Source organism: Anolis carolinensis, chromosome 2, assembly GCF_035594765.1.
Source record: "Anolis carolinensis isolate JA03-04 chromosome 2, rAnoCar3.1.pri, whole genome shotgun sequence".
NCBI classification, from domain to species: Eukaryota; Metazoa; Chordata; class Lepidosauria; order Squamata; family Dactyloidae; genus Anolis; species Anolis carolinensis.
Genome location: NC_085842.1, coordinates 189,100,334 through 189,120,485, shown reverse-complemented (window position 1 = coordinate 189,120,485; position 20,152 = coordinate 189,100,334). Strand labels below are relative to the sequence as shown.

General features: G+C 39.7%; 1 protein-coding gene and 1 long non-coding RNA gene across 3 annotated transcripts in view; one reads left to right on the top strand and one right to left on the bottom strand.

Moving 5' to 3' along the window:
• Positions 1-19,709, top strand: part of mab21l3 (mab-21 like 3) — a 28,993-nt gene extending 9,284 nt beyond the window's left edge. For both annotated transcript variants that reach the window (XM_003216854.4, XM_062971353.1), the window contains exons 4-7: positions 8,701-8,992; positions 9,916-10,097; positions 10,756-10,950; positions 17,977-19,709. In XM_003216854.4, the coding sequence (XP_003216902.1) occupies positions 8,701-8,992; positions 9,916-10,097; positions 10,756-10,950; positions 17,977-18,210 (903 nt within the window). In that variant the 3' untranslated portion in view covers positions 18,211-19,709. The remainder of the gene's footprint in view (positions 1-8,700; positions 8,993-9,915; positions 10,098-10,755; positions 10,951-17,976) is intronic.
• LOC134296421 (uncharacterized) lies at positions 1,458-13,716 on the bottom strand. The gene is made up of 3 exons (XR_010003154.1): positions 11,788-13,716; positions 10,689-10,944; positions 1,458-2,339 (listed from the first exon to the last, which is right to left on the bottom strand). It is a non-coding gene; the product is annotated as an uncharacterized LOC134296421 (long non-coding RNA).
• Positions 19,710-20,152: the final 443 nt, after the last annotated feature.

The window sequence follows — 20,152 nt, the reverse complement described above, 5'->3', positions numbered from 1 at the left end:
GCAAGCTTTTGCAATCTCTATGTACCTTTATATGTGTATCTATTAGGGTTGTCCAAATATTCGTTATGTTTCTCGTTTCGTAATTATTTTGGATTGTTCTCGTTTTTTGAAACGAGTATTGAAACGTTTTCCCTGGGCGCAACTGGCAATGTAATTCGAACCATCGTTGGCCCATTCTCTAATTGTTTCTTAAAATTTTCGTTAAATTTTTTCCTTCCAATTTTTTTTTAATATTTGTTTAAAAAATTTCTTTAATTTTTTTTTGTTTCTGCAACCTAACATGGATGGGAGCCTAGCACAGCCTAACATGGCTACCGCTCCCTGGCCAATCAGAGACTTCCACGATGGCTGAAAAAGGTGGGGGCTAGCGTCCTCCGCGTCCACATGGAGGATCTCTCCCCTCCCCAACTGAGCCACGCCATTCTGGGTTGGGATACCGAGGAGAGAGGGTGTTTCGCGCACGCTGGGAAGCTGCTTGCTTGCTTGGGGGAGAGAGGGCTAAGTGACTGGGGGTAGATTGTTTCTGTTGTTTCTGGTTCGATATTGTGTTTTTTTGGGGAGAAATTGGCTGGGGGCTTGGGGCAGAGTCCTTGCTGTGGCTGGCTTTAGGAAACTTTTTTTTTCCAAAGGACGTCTGCGTCCCTGCTAGTGCTGAGCTTGGGGTGCTTTCCATCTACTCCTGAGGGAGACCTTTTGCCTTTCTGTTTTCTTTTTTGGAATTTAGCAATCACCACATCAGCCCTTCTTTGCAATCCTGAAAGGGGGGGGGGCTTGAAAATAAGGACGTCTGCGTTCCTGCAAGTGCATTGCTTCCCTCCCGCTCCGTTTGTAATTTCAAGCCCCCGGGCTGAGTGTTATTGCAGCAATCACAAAGACACACATTGTTTTCAAACCTAAAGGGTACATTGGAAGAAATAGTTTCCAAAGGACGTGGGGCACCCGCCAAGGCATTGCTTCCCTCACGCTCCATTTCTATTCCCAAGCCTTGGGCTGAGTTTTATTTCTGCAATCACAAAGTCAGACATTGATTTGATTCAATAGAGGGTCCACAGCAATTTATAGTTTCCAAAGGACGTTGCCAATCCTGTCAAGGCATTGCTTGGCGTGTGCTGCATTTCTAATCCAAAGTCCTCAGCCAGAGTTTCATTTTTGCAATCACAAGGTCAGCCAGTGGCACCATTGATCAAAAGGTTCAAAGGCAATTTATAGTTTCCAAAGGACGTTGCCAATCCTGTCAAGGCATTGCTTGGCGTGTGCTGCATTTCTAATCCAAAGTCTACACAAGTAGAAGAGGGACTTTTACAGTGATAAGAACCCAATTGAACAGGAAATAAGACTTTCAAACCAGGAACAGGTTTCTTCAAATATTGAAAAATAGTGTATTATAAAAAGTTATATATGATATATATATATATATATATATATATATATATATATATATATATATGAATGTTTGCCTGTTACTATGTTGGAAGCCGGCCTGAGTCCCCATGGGGAGATAGGGTGGGATCCAAATGAAGTTGTTGTTGTTGTTGTTGTGTTGTTGTTGTTATTATTATTATTATGACACAGCAAACAAGATAGATATGCTGGATTTCATATCACAAAATCACAAGTCGAACACTTCCCAAGTGTCTAGGACTGTGTGATGTATTTTTGGATGATGTGCACAGATCCCAGCAGGGTGGCCTTTTGCAGTTGGCAGATCGTAATTTTGTCAATGTCTATTGTTTCCAAATACTGGCTGAGATCCTTTGGCACGGCACCCAATGTGCTGATCACCTGCACTGGTTTCTGCCAGAGTCTTTGAAGTTCAATCTTGAGGTCCTGATAGCAGCTGAGTTTTTCCTGTTGTTTTTCGTCAATCCGACTGTCACCTGGGATGGCAACATCAATGATCCAAACCTTTTTCTTTTCCACAACTGTGATGTCTGGTGTGTTGTGTTCCAGAACTTTGTCCATCTGGATTCGGAAGTCCCACAGTATCTTTGCGTGCTCATTTTCCAATACTTTTGCAGGTTTGTGATCCCACCAGATCTTTGCTGCTGGGAGGTGGTACTTGAGGCATAAGTTCCAATGAATCATTTGGGCCACATAGTTGTGCCTCTGTTTGTAGTCTGTCTGTGTGATTTTCTTACAGCAGCTGAGGATATGATCAATGGTTTCATCAGCTTTCTTGCAGAGTCTGCATTTTGGGTCATCAGCTGATTTTTCAATCTTGGCCTTAATTGCATTTGTTCTGATGGCTTGCTCCTGGGCTGCAAGGATCAAGCCTTCTGTCTCCTTCTTTAGGGTCCCATTCGTGAGCCATAGCTAGGTCTTCTCCTTATCAGCTTTTCCTTCAATGTTGTCAAGGAACAAAATTATTATTATTATTATTATTATTATTATTATTATTATTATTATTATTATTAGGTTATTGTTGATACTATATTGTTTTGTTGCCCCTATTTTTCCACTTATAGAGCTAGTTTATTGCTTTTCTTTGAAATACAGTAAATATTTAAAAACATTAACCTACTGATGCCTCGAATAATGAAATTTTATTGGTATCTATTTTTATTTTGAAATTTACCCGTAACTCAAAAAAGATTGGAAGAATACAACAAACAAATGTCAGAAATGAGAACAGAAATAAAACAAAAACTTGATCAATTAAAGGAAGAAGTGTGAAAATCATTTGAAGATATAAAAGAACTAAAACAAAATAGTGAAAAATTTAAAAAATCCCAAGAGAAAATCAAGAAAAAAATGGAAAATTTAGAAAATAAAAACTTAAAAATAGAAAAATTGCAAGAAAGACTGGAGCAAAGAGAACTAGAATTCCAGCTCCGATTCAGAAACATCCAGGAAGAAGAAAATGAGGACATAAGAGAAAAAATATTAAAATTGACTGCAGACCTATTACAAATGATACCACATAAGTTGGAAACGGAAATAGATAGATGCTACAGGATACAGACAAACTACTCAAAGAAAAATAAAGTGGCCAGGGACGTGATTGTACACTTTATAAGAAAGAGAGTAAGGGATGAAATATTAATACAAAATAGTAAAAAACCAATCTATCACAAAGAGACAAAAATTGTGATACTAAAGGAATTCCCTTTAACAACCCTAAATAAAAGGAGAAATTATTTCTTCCTCATGGAAGAATTAAAAAAACATAAAATTCATTTTAGATGGGAGAGGACAGAGGGTATAATGGTAATCTACAGAGACGAAAGACACTGGCTAACATCGGTAGACAAAGCAAAAGCCTTTTACAAAACCCTCAAAAAAGATCTGGACCATGTATCCTCAATATCACCTTCAGTAAAAAAGAAAAAATCAAAAAGATTGAGACAGAACTCCCCGGAAGACGCAGTATTAGGAGCTGGAGCAGGACTGCAGGATATAAACATTACAGATGAAGAAGAAGAGGAAGAACCGTTAAATGATGATAACCAAGATGAAGAGTCTGCATTTTGGGTCATCAGCTGATTTTTCAATCTTGGCCTTAATTGCATTTGTTCTGATGGCTTTAACACGGCAGTTAAAAATATATACAAATAATGTGAACGGGCTAAATTCCCCCCAAAAAAGGAAAAATATTCTGAACCAAATTAATAAAGGAAAATACGACATTGTGGCACTTCAAGGAACGCACGTATGTCAAAAACATGTGGCCCATTTGAAAAATAATAAAATAGGAAAAGAATTCTTCTCAGCAGATTTGGCAAAGAAACGAGGGGTGGTCATATATGTAAATGAAAATATCCCAGCAGAAATGAAATTTAAAGATGCGGAGGGAAGGGTAATTGCGGTGGAGATAACGATAAACCAAGAGAAAATCCTTATCTGTAACATATATGCCCCGAATGGGCCAAAAACACAATTTGCATGTAATTTGAGAGAACAAATATCAAAAGTGGACACGGAACACATAATAATTCTAGGGGACTTTAATGGCGTGATAGACCAAAAAATAGACAAATCCAAAAAGAAAAATAGAAGAAGCAAAGAAAAAAATCGGTCACCTACCAATAAACTTCTTAAACCTGAAGAAAGAGTTTGATCTTCAAGATGCGTGGAGAAACAAAAATCCAAATACAAGGGACTATACATATTATTCGAATAGACACGAATCATGGTCCAGAATCGATATGATCTGGGCCTCAAACTCATTGATAACAAAAATGGTCAAGATAAACATATTAGTAAGAGACAAAACAGACCACAGACCACTGGAAATAATAATGAATCACAAAATAAACTCCAGGAGATGGAGATTAGATGATAATCTCATCAAATCAGAGAATGAGATCCTGGAAAACAAGAAACAGACAAAAGAATTCTTTATTATTAAAGACAAAGAGGATGTAACAAAACAAATAGTATGGGACTCATATAAGGCAGTAATGAGGGGATACTTCATACAACAGAAAGCCAGAGCTAACAAAAGAAGAAATTTCAAAATAGAACAAATCAACAAGCAAATAGAAAATAAAGAAAGGATGCTCAAACAACAACCCAAAAATCAAAAATTAAAAAACGAACTAAATGACCTAAAAAAGGACAAACACCATTTAGAATTGGAAAGGATAGCAAAGTCATTGAAATTTGTGAAACAATACAATTTTGAAAACGCAAACAAACCAGAGGCCTGGCTGGCAAGAAAGATAAGAAAGAAAAAACAACAGCAAATAATAAAGATCAAAGGCAAAGACAAAGAACATACGAGGGATGAAGAAATAAGAGAAGAATTCAGAATGTACTACAGCCAATTATATAACCAAAAAGATGAAGATCTGGAAAAAATATCAAATTACCTAGGAGAACAAAAATTAGATAAAATTACGGAAACGCAAAGAGAGTACCTTAATAAAGAAATCACAGAAGAAGAAATTAAGAAAGCAATAAAAAATTTAAAACCCAATAAAGCACTGGGTCTGGACGGATTCACGGCAAGCTTTTACAAAGTCATGAAAGATGAGCTAACTCCATTCCTAAAAACCTTAATGAATCAAGTATTGGAAAAGAAGGTCATTCCGGAATCGTGGAAAGAAGGGGACAATTCATAAAGAGGACACAGATAAATCGGAGGTCAAAAACTGCCGCCCAATTTCTTTACTCAATCTGGACTATAAAAATTTTACCAATATATAGGCGAATCAATTTAAAGAATTTTTATCTACATGGATCGGGCCAGAACAAAAAGGATTTCTTCCGGGAAGGTATATGAAAGAAAATGTAAGATGCATAGTAGATGTGATAGAATATTACGAAACGTTTCACCAAAAAGAATTAGCATTACTCTCGATCGACGCAGAGAAGGCATTCGACAACTTAAATTGGTCATTCATCAAATTATTATTCAAAGAAATCGATATAGGCTATCAATTTTACAATGCCAACAAAGCGATATACACAGAACAAAAAGCAAAAATCTTAGTAAATATACAAAAGAAATACAAATTAACAAAGGAACTCGCCAAGGATGCCCATTATCACCCCTAATCTTCATATTTGCAATTTAAATCTTAATAGGAAATATTAGAAAGGACAATCAATTAAAAGGAACAAAAGTAGCAAACTATGAATTTAAACTGAGAGCCTTTGCCGACGATCTTATTTGTATTATTGAGAACCCAAAATATCAGATTCAAAAGTGGCTTGATATAATAGAGGAATATGGCTCAGTGGCAGGCTTCTACTTAAACAAAAAGAAAACAAAAATTCTGACAAAAATATATATCAAAGAAAAAACAAGAAGAGATTGAGAAAGAGACAAATATCCAAATAGTACCTAAAATAAAATATCTGGGAATCTGGCTGACAGCGAAAAATGCCCACTTACTGAAAAATAATTACCAAATGAAATGGAATGAAATTAAAAAAGATTTACAGAACTGGAAGAATTTGAAAATCTCCATCCTCAGACGAATAGCGATAATAAAAATGAACATATTACCAAAATTGTTGTATTTATTCCAAAACCTACCAGTGATAAGAAATAAGAAACTGTTTTTGGAATGGCAAAAGGAAATTACAAAGTTCATTTGGAGGGGGGAAAAGTCAAGAATAAACTATACAATAATGACTGATGAAAAGAAAAGAGCCGGATTTGGACTGCCAAACTTAAAATTATATTATGAATCTTGTGCTTTAGTGTGGGTAAAAGACTGGGCAAGTCTGAAAAAAGATAGCATATTGGCATTGGAAAGTTTCGACCTGAGGAGAGGATGGCATAGCTATCTTTGGTATAGTAAAAGGTTGGTGGAGAAAAATTTTGGAAATCACTTTATTAGGTCCTCATTAATAAAAATATGGGAAAAATACAAGGAAAGGATCTACACGAAAATACCCCTTTGGATTTCACCCTTAGAGGCTAACCAGAAAAAATTCTTGGGATGGACAAACTGGCCAAAATATAAGGAAATATTAAGAAAAAAGGATGGACAATACCAATTAAGATCGCAAGAAGAAACAAAAATATGATAAAGTATCCTGGTTTCAATATGCCCAAATGAAAGAACAATTTGGAAAGGACAAAATATTAGGCTTTAATGAAACAGATAACTTTTGGGATGCCCTAATGCAAAACGACAAAAAAGAAATCACAAAGGTATACAAGAAGTTATTAGAATGGTCTATGGAGACAGAATATGTGAAAACATGCGCCACAAAATGGGCAAAAAATATTCGACGCCCAATTATGATGTCAGAATGGGAAACAATCTGGAATATAAAACAAAAGTATACTTATGCTTCAGACTTACAAGAAAATTGGCTTAAAATGTTTCATCGATGGCACATCACTCCAAAAAAAATTAGCAATTATGTACAAAAACACAGAAAATAAATGCTGGAAATGTAAAAAACAAGAAGGGTCATACTTCCACATTTGGTGGTCGTGTCCAGAAACGAAATTGTACTGGAAATCTATACATGAGGAAACACAGAAAAATACTACAAAAATCATTTTCAATGAAGCCAGAAATTTATTTACTTGGACTGACGGAGAATACAATGAAATTGAATCAAAACGAGGACAAAATACTTACATATGCAGCGACAGCTGCAAGAATAACCTTTGCTAAGTACTGGAAACAAAAAGACATCCCAACAAAACAGCAATGGTTGGAGAAACTGAATGATATACATGATATGGACAAACTAACATACTTAATGAAAGTAAACAGAGGAAATACAATAAAATGAACCGATTGGGAAAAATATGAAGAATACAAGAAAAAGCTAAAGGAAAAGTAAGCAAAAGGAGAATCCGAGAACAGTTATTATAAAACTAGTCCAGTTTATGAAAAAGGGAAGAAGATTAAAAGAAACTCAAGCCACAAAGAATAGAAAGCGGAAGGACATACAATAGCATTTTAATTATATTCCCCTTCCCCCCCTTTTTTTTCTTTCTTTTTACTCCCTTCTTTTTTCCCCCTTCCCAACCTTCACTTGTCCCCTTTTCCCACTTTTTCCCACTTTTAATGTATGTGCACGAAAGAAAATTTGAATAAAAATTTATTTTAAAAAAAGAAAGAAATTTACCCATAACTGCTGCATTTCCCACCCTCAGCTTATACTCAAGTCAATAGGTTATCCTAGTTTTTTGTGATAAAATAAGGTGCCTCGGCTTATATTCGGGTAGGCTTATACTCGGGTATATACGGTATATGTTAGGTATATGTTAGGAATTTTTTAAGGCTGGTATGGAAAACTTCGGTTTAACATACTTCTTCATATGGTGGTTTGCAATAAGTTCTTTTGAAAAACAAAATAAAATTATTGGGGAGCATCATTATGATTAATAAACTACAAGATTTGTATATGTGGGGTGGGGAGTACTCCACTGCAGTCTTGAGATTGCCTGGAACTAAGACTGAGGAAGTCCCTAATTCAGGCCACATCTACACCAGTCTGTGTATAGGAAATGAATTAGCCTGGGGTGTCCAAATGATGGTCCAGAGTAATCCATTTCAACCTGAAATAAATCTGTTTATCCAGGTTTATTCCAGGTTTTAAAAATACTTTTAAAGGCCCATATCTTCCTGGATAGCCATTCACATTTTGGGCAGTATGGATATAGATATAGACCCTAGATATAGATTCTGAACTCTCTTGGATGACTTTCTTCCTTTAATGTAATGTGCATGTCTACACACACACACACACACACACACACAATAATACTGGCTTACATTCAAGGTATCTGCATAGAAGTATTCATATGAAGTACATACAATCAAGATATCTACTTTATTGGGGTGGACGAATTGAGCAGAACTGGAGACTAATATTCTGCCTCAGGATCCTCTGAATGCTGTCAAAAATACAATAATCCAGATGTGGTTGGTGTACACTTCTGATTTTGAAAAACACAAAGTTTGTAAAAATGTGAAAAAGTGCAGTAGATTCTGCAACCTATTTGAAATGTGATTACCCATAACAGAGGCTCCCAGGAGAGGCAGTTTACTCCTTTTTGCTAGTCCAAGTAGTTGGGTAGGATGGGGACGTTGAGGGCCACACTTTGCTGACCCTTAACCCATATGTACTCCATGTTTAGGGAAACTGATAATTGATAAATTGCTGTAAAATATCTAAACAATCCAGAAACATATCTGGATTGGGCTCTTGTTCTTCATTTCCCCACCAAATGCTATCTTATCCCATTTATGTTTTTGTTTCAACCTTTCTGTTGCTGTCTAGGTCTTAGCACCCAACCAGTTCCTCATCACCATCCCCTTGCTTGGCCTGTCTGGATACAAAGAGGGCCAGAAACGACACTGGCGTTACTACACAGCACATGGAGCCAGGCTCATTTCTCCCGTCAGGGATCCAGAGGATCTGCAGCAATGGCTGGAAGTTGAGCAGTTCTCCAAGAGCCTCCAACAATGGCACGAGACAGATGTGAACATTGAGGGTGACCTTGTGCCTGCTAAAGTCCTGACTGTCTTCCGAGAGCTTGTAGAGAGATCAATTGTGTCTTGCAATCTAATGGGTGAGTTTTCTGTAGAAAGACACAATCTTATTAAAGCAACTCTCCCCTTTCTCACAGTCAATTGCAAACACTCACAGCCTCTTTGCACTTCTTCAGACCTTTCAATCACTTCCTCATATCCACAACAGCATTGTCCAAGACCCTCTCAGAGATCTCTGCACTGTTGCCTTGCTTCCAGTAGAGGCTGGTAGACATTTGAATCCTTAGCAAGGATTCAGGGATTATCAAGGCATGTGGAAAGATCTTCTAGGTACATATAATAAGTTATGCAGCAAAATTACTGTGTCTTGCCACTATTATTTATCGTGTCAGAAGCAAATTAAGAATACAATTATAATGTATAGAAAAAACCACAAAGTTAAAAACTTGGCATTATACTAGATTTCCTTTGACCAGAAGCTGGCCACTATAGTGATAAGAAAGTCCTCCATTGTGCATGTGGCAGTGCTCAGACTTCATTGCAGTAAGTGCTCTGTGGTTTGCTCTTCTCCATACTCGCATGTCATGGACTCCACTTTGTAGCCCCAATTCTTAAGGTTAGCTCTGCATCTCATGGTGCCAACTTCCTGGTCCTTTCTGTGTCCTGTCCAGTTTCATTAGTTCTTTGGAGGCACCAAGGAATCTCCAAAAATTTCTTTAGTGACTGGTAAATAAAGTGGAACTTGTCATATCACAAGTGAAAGAAATCATATAATCGGATAGTTGGAATGGGCTGTAAGAGCCATGCCGACTAGCTTTGTCCAAATATGTTGTGTTGTAGTTCCTATAATTTCCGGATAATATAGCCAAGGATTTACATTAATCATTTGAGGAATGATTAATGATTACCGGCTTGAGGTGGGTTACAACATTGGCCCTTCTACTTTCTTTGTTGGTGCTCTAGCTCAACCACCAGTAAAGACCACCTGTTGTCTCTTTTCCAGACAAAATCAACATTTTAGAAGGCTTCAGCTCAGCGGTTCGTGTTGCTGTTGAGACATCTGATTACCAGGTGGAAGTTGAGCTGACTCCGACTATTGAGATTCCAACCTGTTGGCCCCAGAAAATCAAGTGGCCCCGATGCTTCAAACGCTGGCCTTGCCAGGAAAAAGTGCAATGTGTTAAGGTACCAGGCAGAGGCAGATCCTTGTAGGCCAAATTCACATCCTCATCTTGCTAAAAGGGATATGTAGATAAAAAGTAGAATAAGCTATAAGAATTTAAGCTGTAAGAGGACACAGTGAATTGTAACATCCATGGTAGCCATTTTAAAGAGGTTGCTGTGTTAATCTATTTCAGTATTAAGGCAGGATAAGGAGACTTGTGGAAGCTGTTAGTAAGAAAAGTGCAACAATATCTTCCCGTCACACTGATAACACAATCCCCCCCCCTCCACACACACACACACACACACACTAAATATTGTCACTTGCTCACAAAGAAGAAAGATGGGAAGATGTGGGCACATTAGCACTGGAGACTTGCAGAAGTTGGGTGGTGACACTGTTCCTCGTGGGATGAGGTAAGGGGCAATGCAGGTGATGCATGGTGCAGTGCAATGGACTCCAAATGGCCCATGCTGGATTCACCATGATCCATGGTGAATCCCCCCGCTATTACCTGTTATACTGACCTCAATGTGATGAGGTACTTAGTGGCTTGAATAGAAATGTAATCCTACTGGGAGGCTAGTCAAGTGTCAGAGCATGCTACCTACCTCCTGGATGACTTCTGTCCCCTCTTCCCAGTCCTTCACTGCTCAACCATTTCAACTTTTTCTGCAGTCCTTCGGTTTTGATCTATTGGCCGCTTCCAATTACCATTGGCACCTGAGTTTTTCACGAGCTGAGCACATCCTGATGCAAGGACTTGATGAGGATGGTGGCTGTCGAATGATATGCTTCCGGGTCATGAGGCAGATGAAGGAAGATGTCTGGTGTGCAGGAAACAGGCCGATCATCACATCTTTTCACCTGCAGGTGTGTGTAGCAAACAACCACAGCTGAGTTAGAAAAGGATGAACACAACAGGGCACTGTTTGCCAGTAACAACTAGTGGTTGTAATGTCTGTAGGGTGGCAAGTTGGTTATAGTCCACATGTATACAGAGACAAATGCAAGATACTCCAATTAGGCAGAAAACATGAAATGCAAAGATACAGAATGGGGGATGCCTCGCTCGATAGCAGTATGTGTGAAAAACATCTTGGAGTCCTCATGGACAACAAGTTAACCATGAGCCAACAATGTCATGTAGCGACAAAAAAAAAGCTAATGGCATTTTAGCCTGCATAAATAGGAGTATAGTGTCTATATCCAGGAAAGTCATACTACCCCTCTATTCTGTCTTGGTCAGACCACACCTGGAATCACACTGTGTCCAATTCTGGGCACCACAATTGAGGGGAGAGGTTGACAAGCTGGAATGTGTCCAGAAGAGGGTGACTAAAATGATCAAAGGTCTGGAGAACAAGTCCTATGAGGAGAGGCTCAAAGAACTGGGCATGTTAAGCCTGCAGAAGAGAAGGCTGAGACATGATAGCCATATACATTATTCCCTCACTTATCGCAGGGGTTACGTTTCAGGACCACCCGCAATAAGTGAAATTCCGCGAAGTAGGGGCACTATATTTATTTCAATATTTACACATTATATTAGTAGTTAGGTGGCCTTTCTATGTTGAAGTTGTCCAAGGCACTGGATATATTTTGGACGTTTGTTAGCAAGCAATTTAGAGCAGCATTGGATAGTGAGATCCAAGCTGTGGGTTAAGCCTGGTGGGAAAAGAAGCCAATAATTTCCAGAATATGACTCACCAAGTTGAAACAGAAGCCACCGAGGAATTTTATTCAATTTCAGCTGAAAGTGATGCCAGCCTGCGAGAGTTCACCAAAAATAGACTTAGATACATAACATACCAAAGCATGCACTTTGATACAGTTTTTCAAGTTCAAATTCCTACCGTCCCTGGCTGGACCCAGTCTTGCTGTGATTGGCAGGGACTCCCTGGAGAGGTGGGAGCTTGACACGCCTCGGCCAATGAGAGAGCGCTGCCTGACTTGGATGCAAATTCTCCCTCTGTCCAATGATGAAAGAGGGGCTGGCAGGTCTCTGAACAATGGAGGAGGTGATGGCTGATGATGGGATTAAGTAATTCAGAGTCCAAGAAAGAGGTGGCTTTTGTTGGGTCCTGTCCTCCTTTGCAGGAAAATGAGTCCCTTATGATGAATGGTTCAGAATGTCCAAAAGTGCTCCTTCCTGGATGGCCTGACATCTGTGTCCTCCGAGGTCCAGAGAGGAAACCCATTGTTTCTTCTGCAGAGAGTAATCCATGTTTTGTAATCCATTAGCCTTAGGCATCCGGATGGTGCTTAGTTGGTGTAACGTGCTGGCCAGAGTTCATATTAAGGTCATCATGCTTCATTTATAAGGGGTAAGATATAATAAAGACAAATAATAATAATCTATATATATAAATGAGCGATGGCATCACAGCAACCCACAAAACAACAAAACTACAGGCCCCCCAATCTCGAAATTTGACAACACAATCCATCATCCACGCCTCTAGGTTGATACAACAAAAACAAAAGAAAAATAAAGTCCTAATTAGAGGGAGAGCAATAATTGTTTTATCCAATTGCTGCCAGTTTAGAGGGCTAAGCTCCGCCCACTTGGTTTCCTAGCAACCCACTCAGTCCAGGGGACAGGCACAGTTAGGCCTTACTTTGGCCTCTTTCACACTGCCTATAAGATACAGATTATCTGATTTCAACTGGATTATATGGCAGTGTAGACTCAAGGTACTTCCACACAGCTATATAACCCATTTATAATGGACTTAATGTCAGGGGAAAACCTTTACCCTTTACCTTAACTACCACCAGTTCCTCAATACTTTATTTCCCATACCACCATACTTCACCACAGCAACACGTGGCCGGGCACAGCTAGTAAAATATAAAATTGATAGGCGACACATGTGGGGCTCACAATGGGGGAGAAACACGAGATGCAGTATCCCCATTGTGCTGGAGACAAACGCAGGTTATTATCTGTGGAGCTTTCACGGGGCTCCGATCTCCCCTGTGTTTCCCATGGAGGACAAAGAAAAGGCATCCCAGAAGTTCCTCGGCAGCCCAGCAGGCAAAAAAGGCTTTTGGGATTCCTCTAGAACTGGGATACGGCGCAAGGGATAGGAAATCTGGCACAAAGGGATTATGGGTTAGGTAGTTGGAAATGAATGGCAAGGGAAAAGGAGCAAGATGGGCAAGGAGCAAGATGAGTATAGTCTAAAGGAACAGAAAAATGTGTGTCAAGGTGATACAGAGAGACAGAAAGATACATTTCAAATTTGAGAAATGAGGGCAAGATTATAAAAGATATTGTTCACTGGGCTTTTTTTTCTCTTGCCAGCCCCTAGACCAAAAGCCCAGAAATGCAAACCCTCCCCTGCCCAGCTTTTGACAAAGGGCCTTCTGCCTGAGAACTAACTCGGTTAATTGTTTCTTATCCCAATCAACAGCTCTAAAATAAAAGAGAAATTCTACATTTCTAGGCCTCTAGGAAATGGGCCCTCCTCCTTGTTGGGTGCAAACCTCTTTTCCCTTCCCTGTAAAGAGAGTAAATGGAAATCATCTGCTGTTGCTGAGTTAATCTATAATCCATTCTATGAAGTTTTCTGGCCTTGCAATTAAAATCCCGAACACAGGAACATTTTTTTCTTTTGCTGGATGACTGCCTCTTAAGTATAATTTGCTATAATTTCTTAACCTGGCAGGAAGTTGGACTGGATTACTACTTTCAGCTCCATTATCACTGTGATACAATACATTGACTTTCACTGATAAATCAGTTAAGTATTCTAGCTGTTCAACTTAAAATAAGGAAGTTGTAAGAGAACATAGAATTAACCATAAAAACCAGCTACATGGAAACTTTTATTAAATCAGCAATGGCATGATGCCATTAAATAACATCCAGTTTCCAGAGGAACAATGGATTCCACAGATTATAGTTAGTAACACAATAGAAGGCAGTACCTCCAGATTTCTTACTCTAACAAGTCCCTTGTTTTGTACTGAATATTTTATGTTATAGCAGTGTTCCTCACATAGGATGAATTTTATATTATAACTAGCCGTGCCCGGCTACACATTGCTGTGGTATAGTCTGGTGGTTCACAAAGGTTTTCCCTTGGTAGGTGCTATTCAAGCTGGCTAACTATGGATTCCCTAAGTAGGAAGCAGCCAGGCTTTTATGCTGCAAGGCTATTCAGTGCTATTCAAGCTAACAATGGATTCCCCTAGGTAAGAAGGAGCCAGGCTTTGGTACTGTAAGGCTATTCAATGGTATTCAAGCTGGCCAATGAAGGATTCCCCTTAGTAGGAAGCAGCCAGGCTTTGTAGCTGAAAGGCTATCCAGTGCTATTCAAGCTGGCCAGCATAGGATTCCCCTAGGTAGGAAGCAGCTAGGCTTTGATACTGCAAGGCTATTCAGTATTATTCAAGCTGGCCAACAAAAGATTCCCTTGGGAAGAAGCAGCCAGGCTTTGAAGCAGCAAGGCTATTCAAGGGTATTCAAGCTGGCCAACAAATGACCCCCCAAGGTAGGAAGCAGCCAGACTTTGAAACCCCTAGGTAGGAAGCAGCCAGGGTTTGAATCTGCAAGGCTATTCAGTGCTATTCAAGCGGGCCAACAAATGATCCCCCAAGGTAGGAAGCAGCCAGTCTTTGAAGGTAGATGGCTATTCAGTGCTATTCAAGCTGGCCAATGGAGGATTCCTCTGAGTAGGATGCAGCCTGGGTTTGAACCTGCAAGGCTATTCAGTGGTATTCAAGCTGGGCAACGGAAGATTCCCCTGGGCAGGAAGCAGCCAGGCTTTGAAGCTGCAAGGCTATCCGGTACTATTCAAGCTGGCCAGCAAAGGATTTCCCATTCCCAAGGTAGGAAGCAGCCAGGCTTTGAAGCTGCAAGGCTGTTCAGTACTATTCAAGTTGGTCAATGGAGGATTCCCCTAAGTAGGAAGCAGCCTGGATTTGAAGCTGCAAGGCTATTTAATGGTATTCAAGCTAGCCAAAGGAGAATTCCCCTAGGTTTGAAGCAGCCAGGTTTTATTTATTTATTTATTTATTTATTTTTCAAACTTATATGCCGCCACTCCCCTAGGGCTCGGAGCGGCTTACAAGAACCGGCTAAAATCAACAATTTAAAAAACATTTTAAAAACATCTTTAAAAAAAAATCTTAAAAACATCCTAAAAGCTGCAAGGCTATTCAATGGTATTCAAGCTGTCCAAGAAAGAATTCCCCATGGTAGGAAGTCGCCAGGCTTCGTAGCTGCAAGACTATTCAGTGCTATTCAAGCTGGTCAGCAAAGGATTCACCTAGGTAAGGAGCAGCCAGGCTTTAAAGCTGCAAGGCTGTTCACTACTATTCAAGCTGGCCAACGGGGATTCTCCTACATAAAAAGCAGTCTGGGTTTGAAGTTGTAAAGCTATTCAATAATATTCAAGCTGCCCAACAAAGAATTCCCCTAGGTAGGAAGCATCCAGGCTTGATGGTGCAAGGATTTTTAATGCTATTCAAGCTGGCCAACAAATGATCCCCCTAGGTAGGAAGCAGCCAGTCTTTGAAGGTAGATGGCTATTCAGTGCTATTCAAGCTGGCCAATGGAGGATTCCTCTGAGTAGGATGCAGCCTGGGTTTGAACCTGCAAGGCTATTCAATGGTATTCAAGCTGGCCAAGAAAGGATTCCTTTTGGTAGGAAACAGCCAGGCTTGGATGGTGCAAGGCTATTCAATACTATTCAAGGTGGCCACCAAAGGATTGATTGGTGTTTTTTTCTCTTGTCCGGATGCTCCATATCTCAGTAAAAGAAGAATTTACTAAGGGATGAGTCAGTAAAGATAAAGGATTCCCCCTGACATTAAGTCTAGTCATGTCTGTCTAAGCCAAAGAGCTGGTGTTGTCCATAGATGCCTCCAAGGTCATGTGGCCGGCATGACAGCATGGAGCACCGTTAACTTCCCGCTAGAGCAGTACCTATTGATCTACTCACATTTGCATGTTTTCGAACTGCTAGATTGGCAGAATCTGGGGCTAATAACAGGAGCTCACCCAGCTTCCCAGATTTGAATTGCCAACCTTTTGGTCAGCAAGTTTAGCAGCTTGCTCATCTGGTTTAACCCAGATGAGTGGACTACTTGTTAATCATTGGAAAAAAGGCTATTGATATCTGGCCTGGAGACAGGTGACAATCCATAAGATTATTTGCATTTCCAGAATTTGTGGGGAGGACATTCATATGTAGAAAAATGGAGAAGATTTTCCCAAGAAGAAAATCTATTTTGAGCCAGACAACTTGTGCTTTGTTTTAAAACACTGGTTTCAAGGCAACATTTAGAAAAACAACACATTTTTTTCCTTGAGCCAATTTATGCAATTCTGCAACTTGATAATTTGCATCAGTTAAAAGGTTAGACTGATACATGCTGGGAAGTGCACAGTAGAGACCTCCAGACAGTGTCACTTGCCTTGTGATGGCATAATTCAAGGCTATGCAAAAGAACCAAGAGCCTATGCCCAATTGTGAACTCAGAAGAAAAGGTTCATTTCCAGACATCCAGAGTGCCATTCTATTAGAAACAATTATTGTGGAATTGATTAAGTGGAGTATGCCTCTCCCTCTGTCTTCTTGTTAAGAACTCAATGGCTTTTCATTTGGAAAAACTACCAAATGGTGCTTAGACAGCAAAAATATTAACCCCCCAAAGTTGTATTCTCTATCATTCTTAGAGGGCTGTAACCTTTTGGTAGTGATCTAAATAACTGGGTTGAGTCTTGAGTAATAAAAAGTGAGATAGGGGTTGTAAAAAGTGAGATAGGAAGCAGAGGTTGTTAGAACTTTTTCTCCTAAAACCTATAGCAAGAAAGGCTATTTGAGGCTTTTCAGATTTGCTGATTTATATACCCTCTGGTTTCTTTTGTATGGAAGTAAGCCCAGAGCTTTTTAGAGTGAAATCAGTGCTAGAGATCAGCAGATCATGACAGCTCAGTAAAAAAAACCTGTTTATTCAGGAAAAAATATTGCTATTTAATGCATGATGCAAAGGAAATAAACCAGTCAAAAATTGCAGCAGAAGAAAGCAAGAGATTGTAACATGGTTTACTTGCGAGAGCTTCCTATATACAGATTGAATATTACTTATCCAGAATTCTGAAATACTCCCTTATCTAAAATGGTCCAAAGATGTTCACGAGATTTTGTCATCTTTGCTTTCTGATGGTTCAGTGTATGTAAACATTGTTTCATGCACAACATGACTAAAATATATTTATAAAAATTACTTTCAGGCTATGTACATAAGGTGAATATGAAACATAAACAACATTTGTGTTTAGACTGGATCCCATCTCCAAAATATCTCATTATGTACCTACATGCAGATACAGTTATTCCAAAATATATTTTTTTAAATTAAAATCCCAAACACTTTTGATCCCAAGCATTTTGTCATTCAACATGGATTTTTATTCCATCAGAAAACAGCAGTGAGTGTCACCAAAAAAGTGGAGCCCCCAATGGCACAGTAGGTTAAACTCTTGTGCCGGTGGAATTGATGACTTGAAGGTTGGGTTGCTGACCTGAAGGTTACCGGTTTGAATCAAACCCTGGGAGAGTGCGGATGAGCTCTCTCTATCAGCTCCAGCTCCATGCGGGGATATGAGAGAAACCTCCCACAAGGATGGTAAAAACATCAGGGTAATGTCCTTGCAGACAGCCAGTTCTCTTACACCAGAAGCAACTTTCAGTTTTTCAAGTCACTCCTGACACAGAAAAAAACAAAAAAAAGTGTTTCTGCTTAGTGTTTCTCTATAGAAAAGCAGTACTATCTGAAAACAATTTACCACTTGATCAGGATCGATGGCTCAAAACACTTCTTGTGCTAATTGAAGGAAATCTATTGTGTTTCAGTAGTCACTTCCTTGAATGCCTCTTGCAGATGGTGCTTTTCTGGACCTGTGAGAAGTACCCTCGCTCCAAAGACTGGCGCTGCTTCCGCACAGGCTTCCTGCGGCTGGTCCAGAAGCTGCACAAGTGTGTGAGCCAGCACTTCCTGAAGCACTACTTCATCAAGGGCACAAACCTGCTGAAGTATGCCAATACCAATGATCTGGACGTTGTGGCAAGCAAACTGTCTGTTTTCCTGGAGAACCCTGTCCTTCCCCTCGACTGAGAGAGCTGGGGAAAGCAAGCATCCCAGCTAGTCCTGGTCCTTCATCTCCCCCATATGGCTATCCTACATATGATAAGTAATGATAAAGAGGACAATGCAGAAGCGAGGCTGTTTGGGCCCAACTATTTACTCTGGAGCCAGCACCTTTAAAATGCATTAGGAGAGAAAGAGTACATACTGGTTAATTGAGAGTGGAGAGTGTGAAAACAGTGCTCACCGATATTTCATTTTTACAAATGTTATGGGCTACAGACTCATAAGCAGCGTGGTTGGGAGCTGAAGGCGAAGAAACTAGTAACTGTAGTGCTCTGGTTGCTCAGTTTACTTCTCCCCATTTGCAATATCAGGATTACAGGGAGGATTTGTGTGTTTGAAAAAGTTTGGGAGCATCTAGAGAGAAGCATCAAACATGAGTGTGCACGTAAAGGCTTTTCATAGGTAGGTATTCTTGGCTACTAAATGTTCCAGTTGCTAAGATCCCTCATTTCTGTAACTTCTTTGCTTTCCTTACGCTCCTTCTACACTGCCATATAATCCAGATTATCAAAGCAGATAATCGGGATTTTATGTGGCAGTGTGGAAGGGCCTTTGTGCACGGTTAGGTGCAGGGTTTCTCTCCTTGTCCTATGATGATGTCTCATGGAGGTCTGTCAGAACTTCTCCTCCTTCTACTTGAGAACATGCACAAGGAACAGTGCAGTACAGCAGTTCGCTAAGAAATGCATTGGGGAATGCATGCCCGTTTCCCTGTCAATCTTGCATATTATGAGCCTATAAGGGAGTCTGTGACATATATTATGTATTCAGATTTGTGTTCCCAGGAATAGCAATATGCAACAGTCTCAAACCCTTTCTGAACTGCATAACACAAGAAACCCCCAAGATTTTGGCCTAAATTGGAAAGTGAGTACAGCTGTCCCTCTTTTGGATTCAACCATTCATGGCTTGGGAAATTTTGTTGATTTTGTAACATGTTGAGTACTATGTTGATGTGTAGGCATAAAATTCTGTAGCCGCTGCCATTTCAGAGCCTTAGACTCTCTCTGCCATTTTACAGCATTACGGTATATAATGGAACTTGAGAATCCACAGACTTTAATATCCACCTGGGGTCCTGGAACCAAACCAAACTGAGGGCCCACTGACATAATAGACATATAGACATAAACCTCCCATATTTACTGTTGCTTTTTTCTTCCACCACATATACAATTGCAGTGGAGTTCAAAAAGGCTCTTTGCTCAAGGACTTAGAGAAGGCTATTCATTTTTCTGTACTGCATTGTCCAATGTCCAATTGTTATTTGCTAGTCTCCTGAAGGAGTCCCCCCAGTGGTTCACAGGACAATTGTACATACCTTTATTCTAATTTTTAAAGATATATTTGGGAGAGAAGAGGAATGGAAGTGAACAAAAATAGCACAACTTATATTATGATAATTTTTTTATTCCATTTTGCTGCACCTTAATAGCATGATTAAACAATGGCATTTTCTCTTTTCCCCTCTTTGCACATCACCTTTTTCTCACCTCTCTTGCCAGAACTCATTAATCACCAACACTGCCTCCCAAGTTAGGGTAGGCCTTCAAGATGTTGTTAGGCTGCTAAGGAATAATGGGACCCAGAGCCATAGCCAGAAAAAAATGGGGTGGGGGGAAGGTTGAAATAATTTTTTAGCAAATCATGAGTCATTCCATAACGCAAAATAATTTAGAAATCAGACTTCATCAATAAACTTCAGTGGACACTAATGAGGATTTGGTTAATCCGTTAAAATTCATGAGTAAACAAGGATTTGGGGGGGGGGGGTTGAACTCCTAACACCCCCCCCCCCACCCCCTTGGCTACAGCCCTGATGGGACCTACAGGACAGCAACATCTGGATATCTGAAATGCTACAGTTTCCAAACCCTGAGGAAAATTACGATACACTCTAAAAATA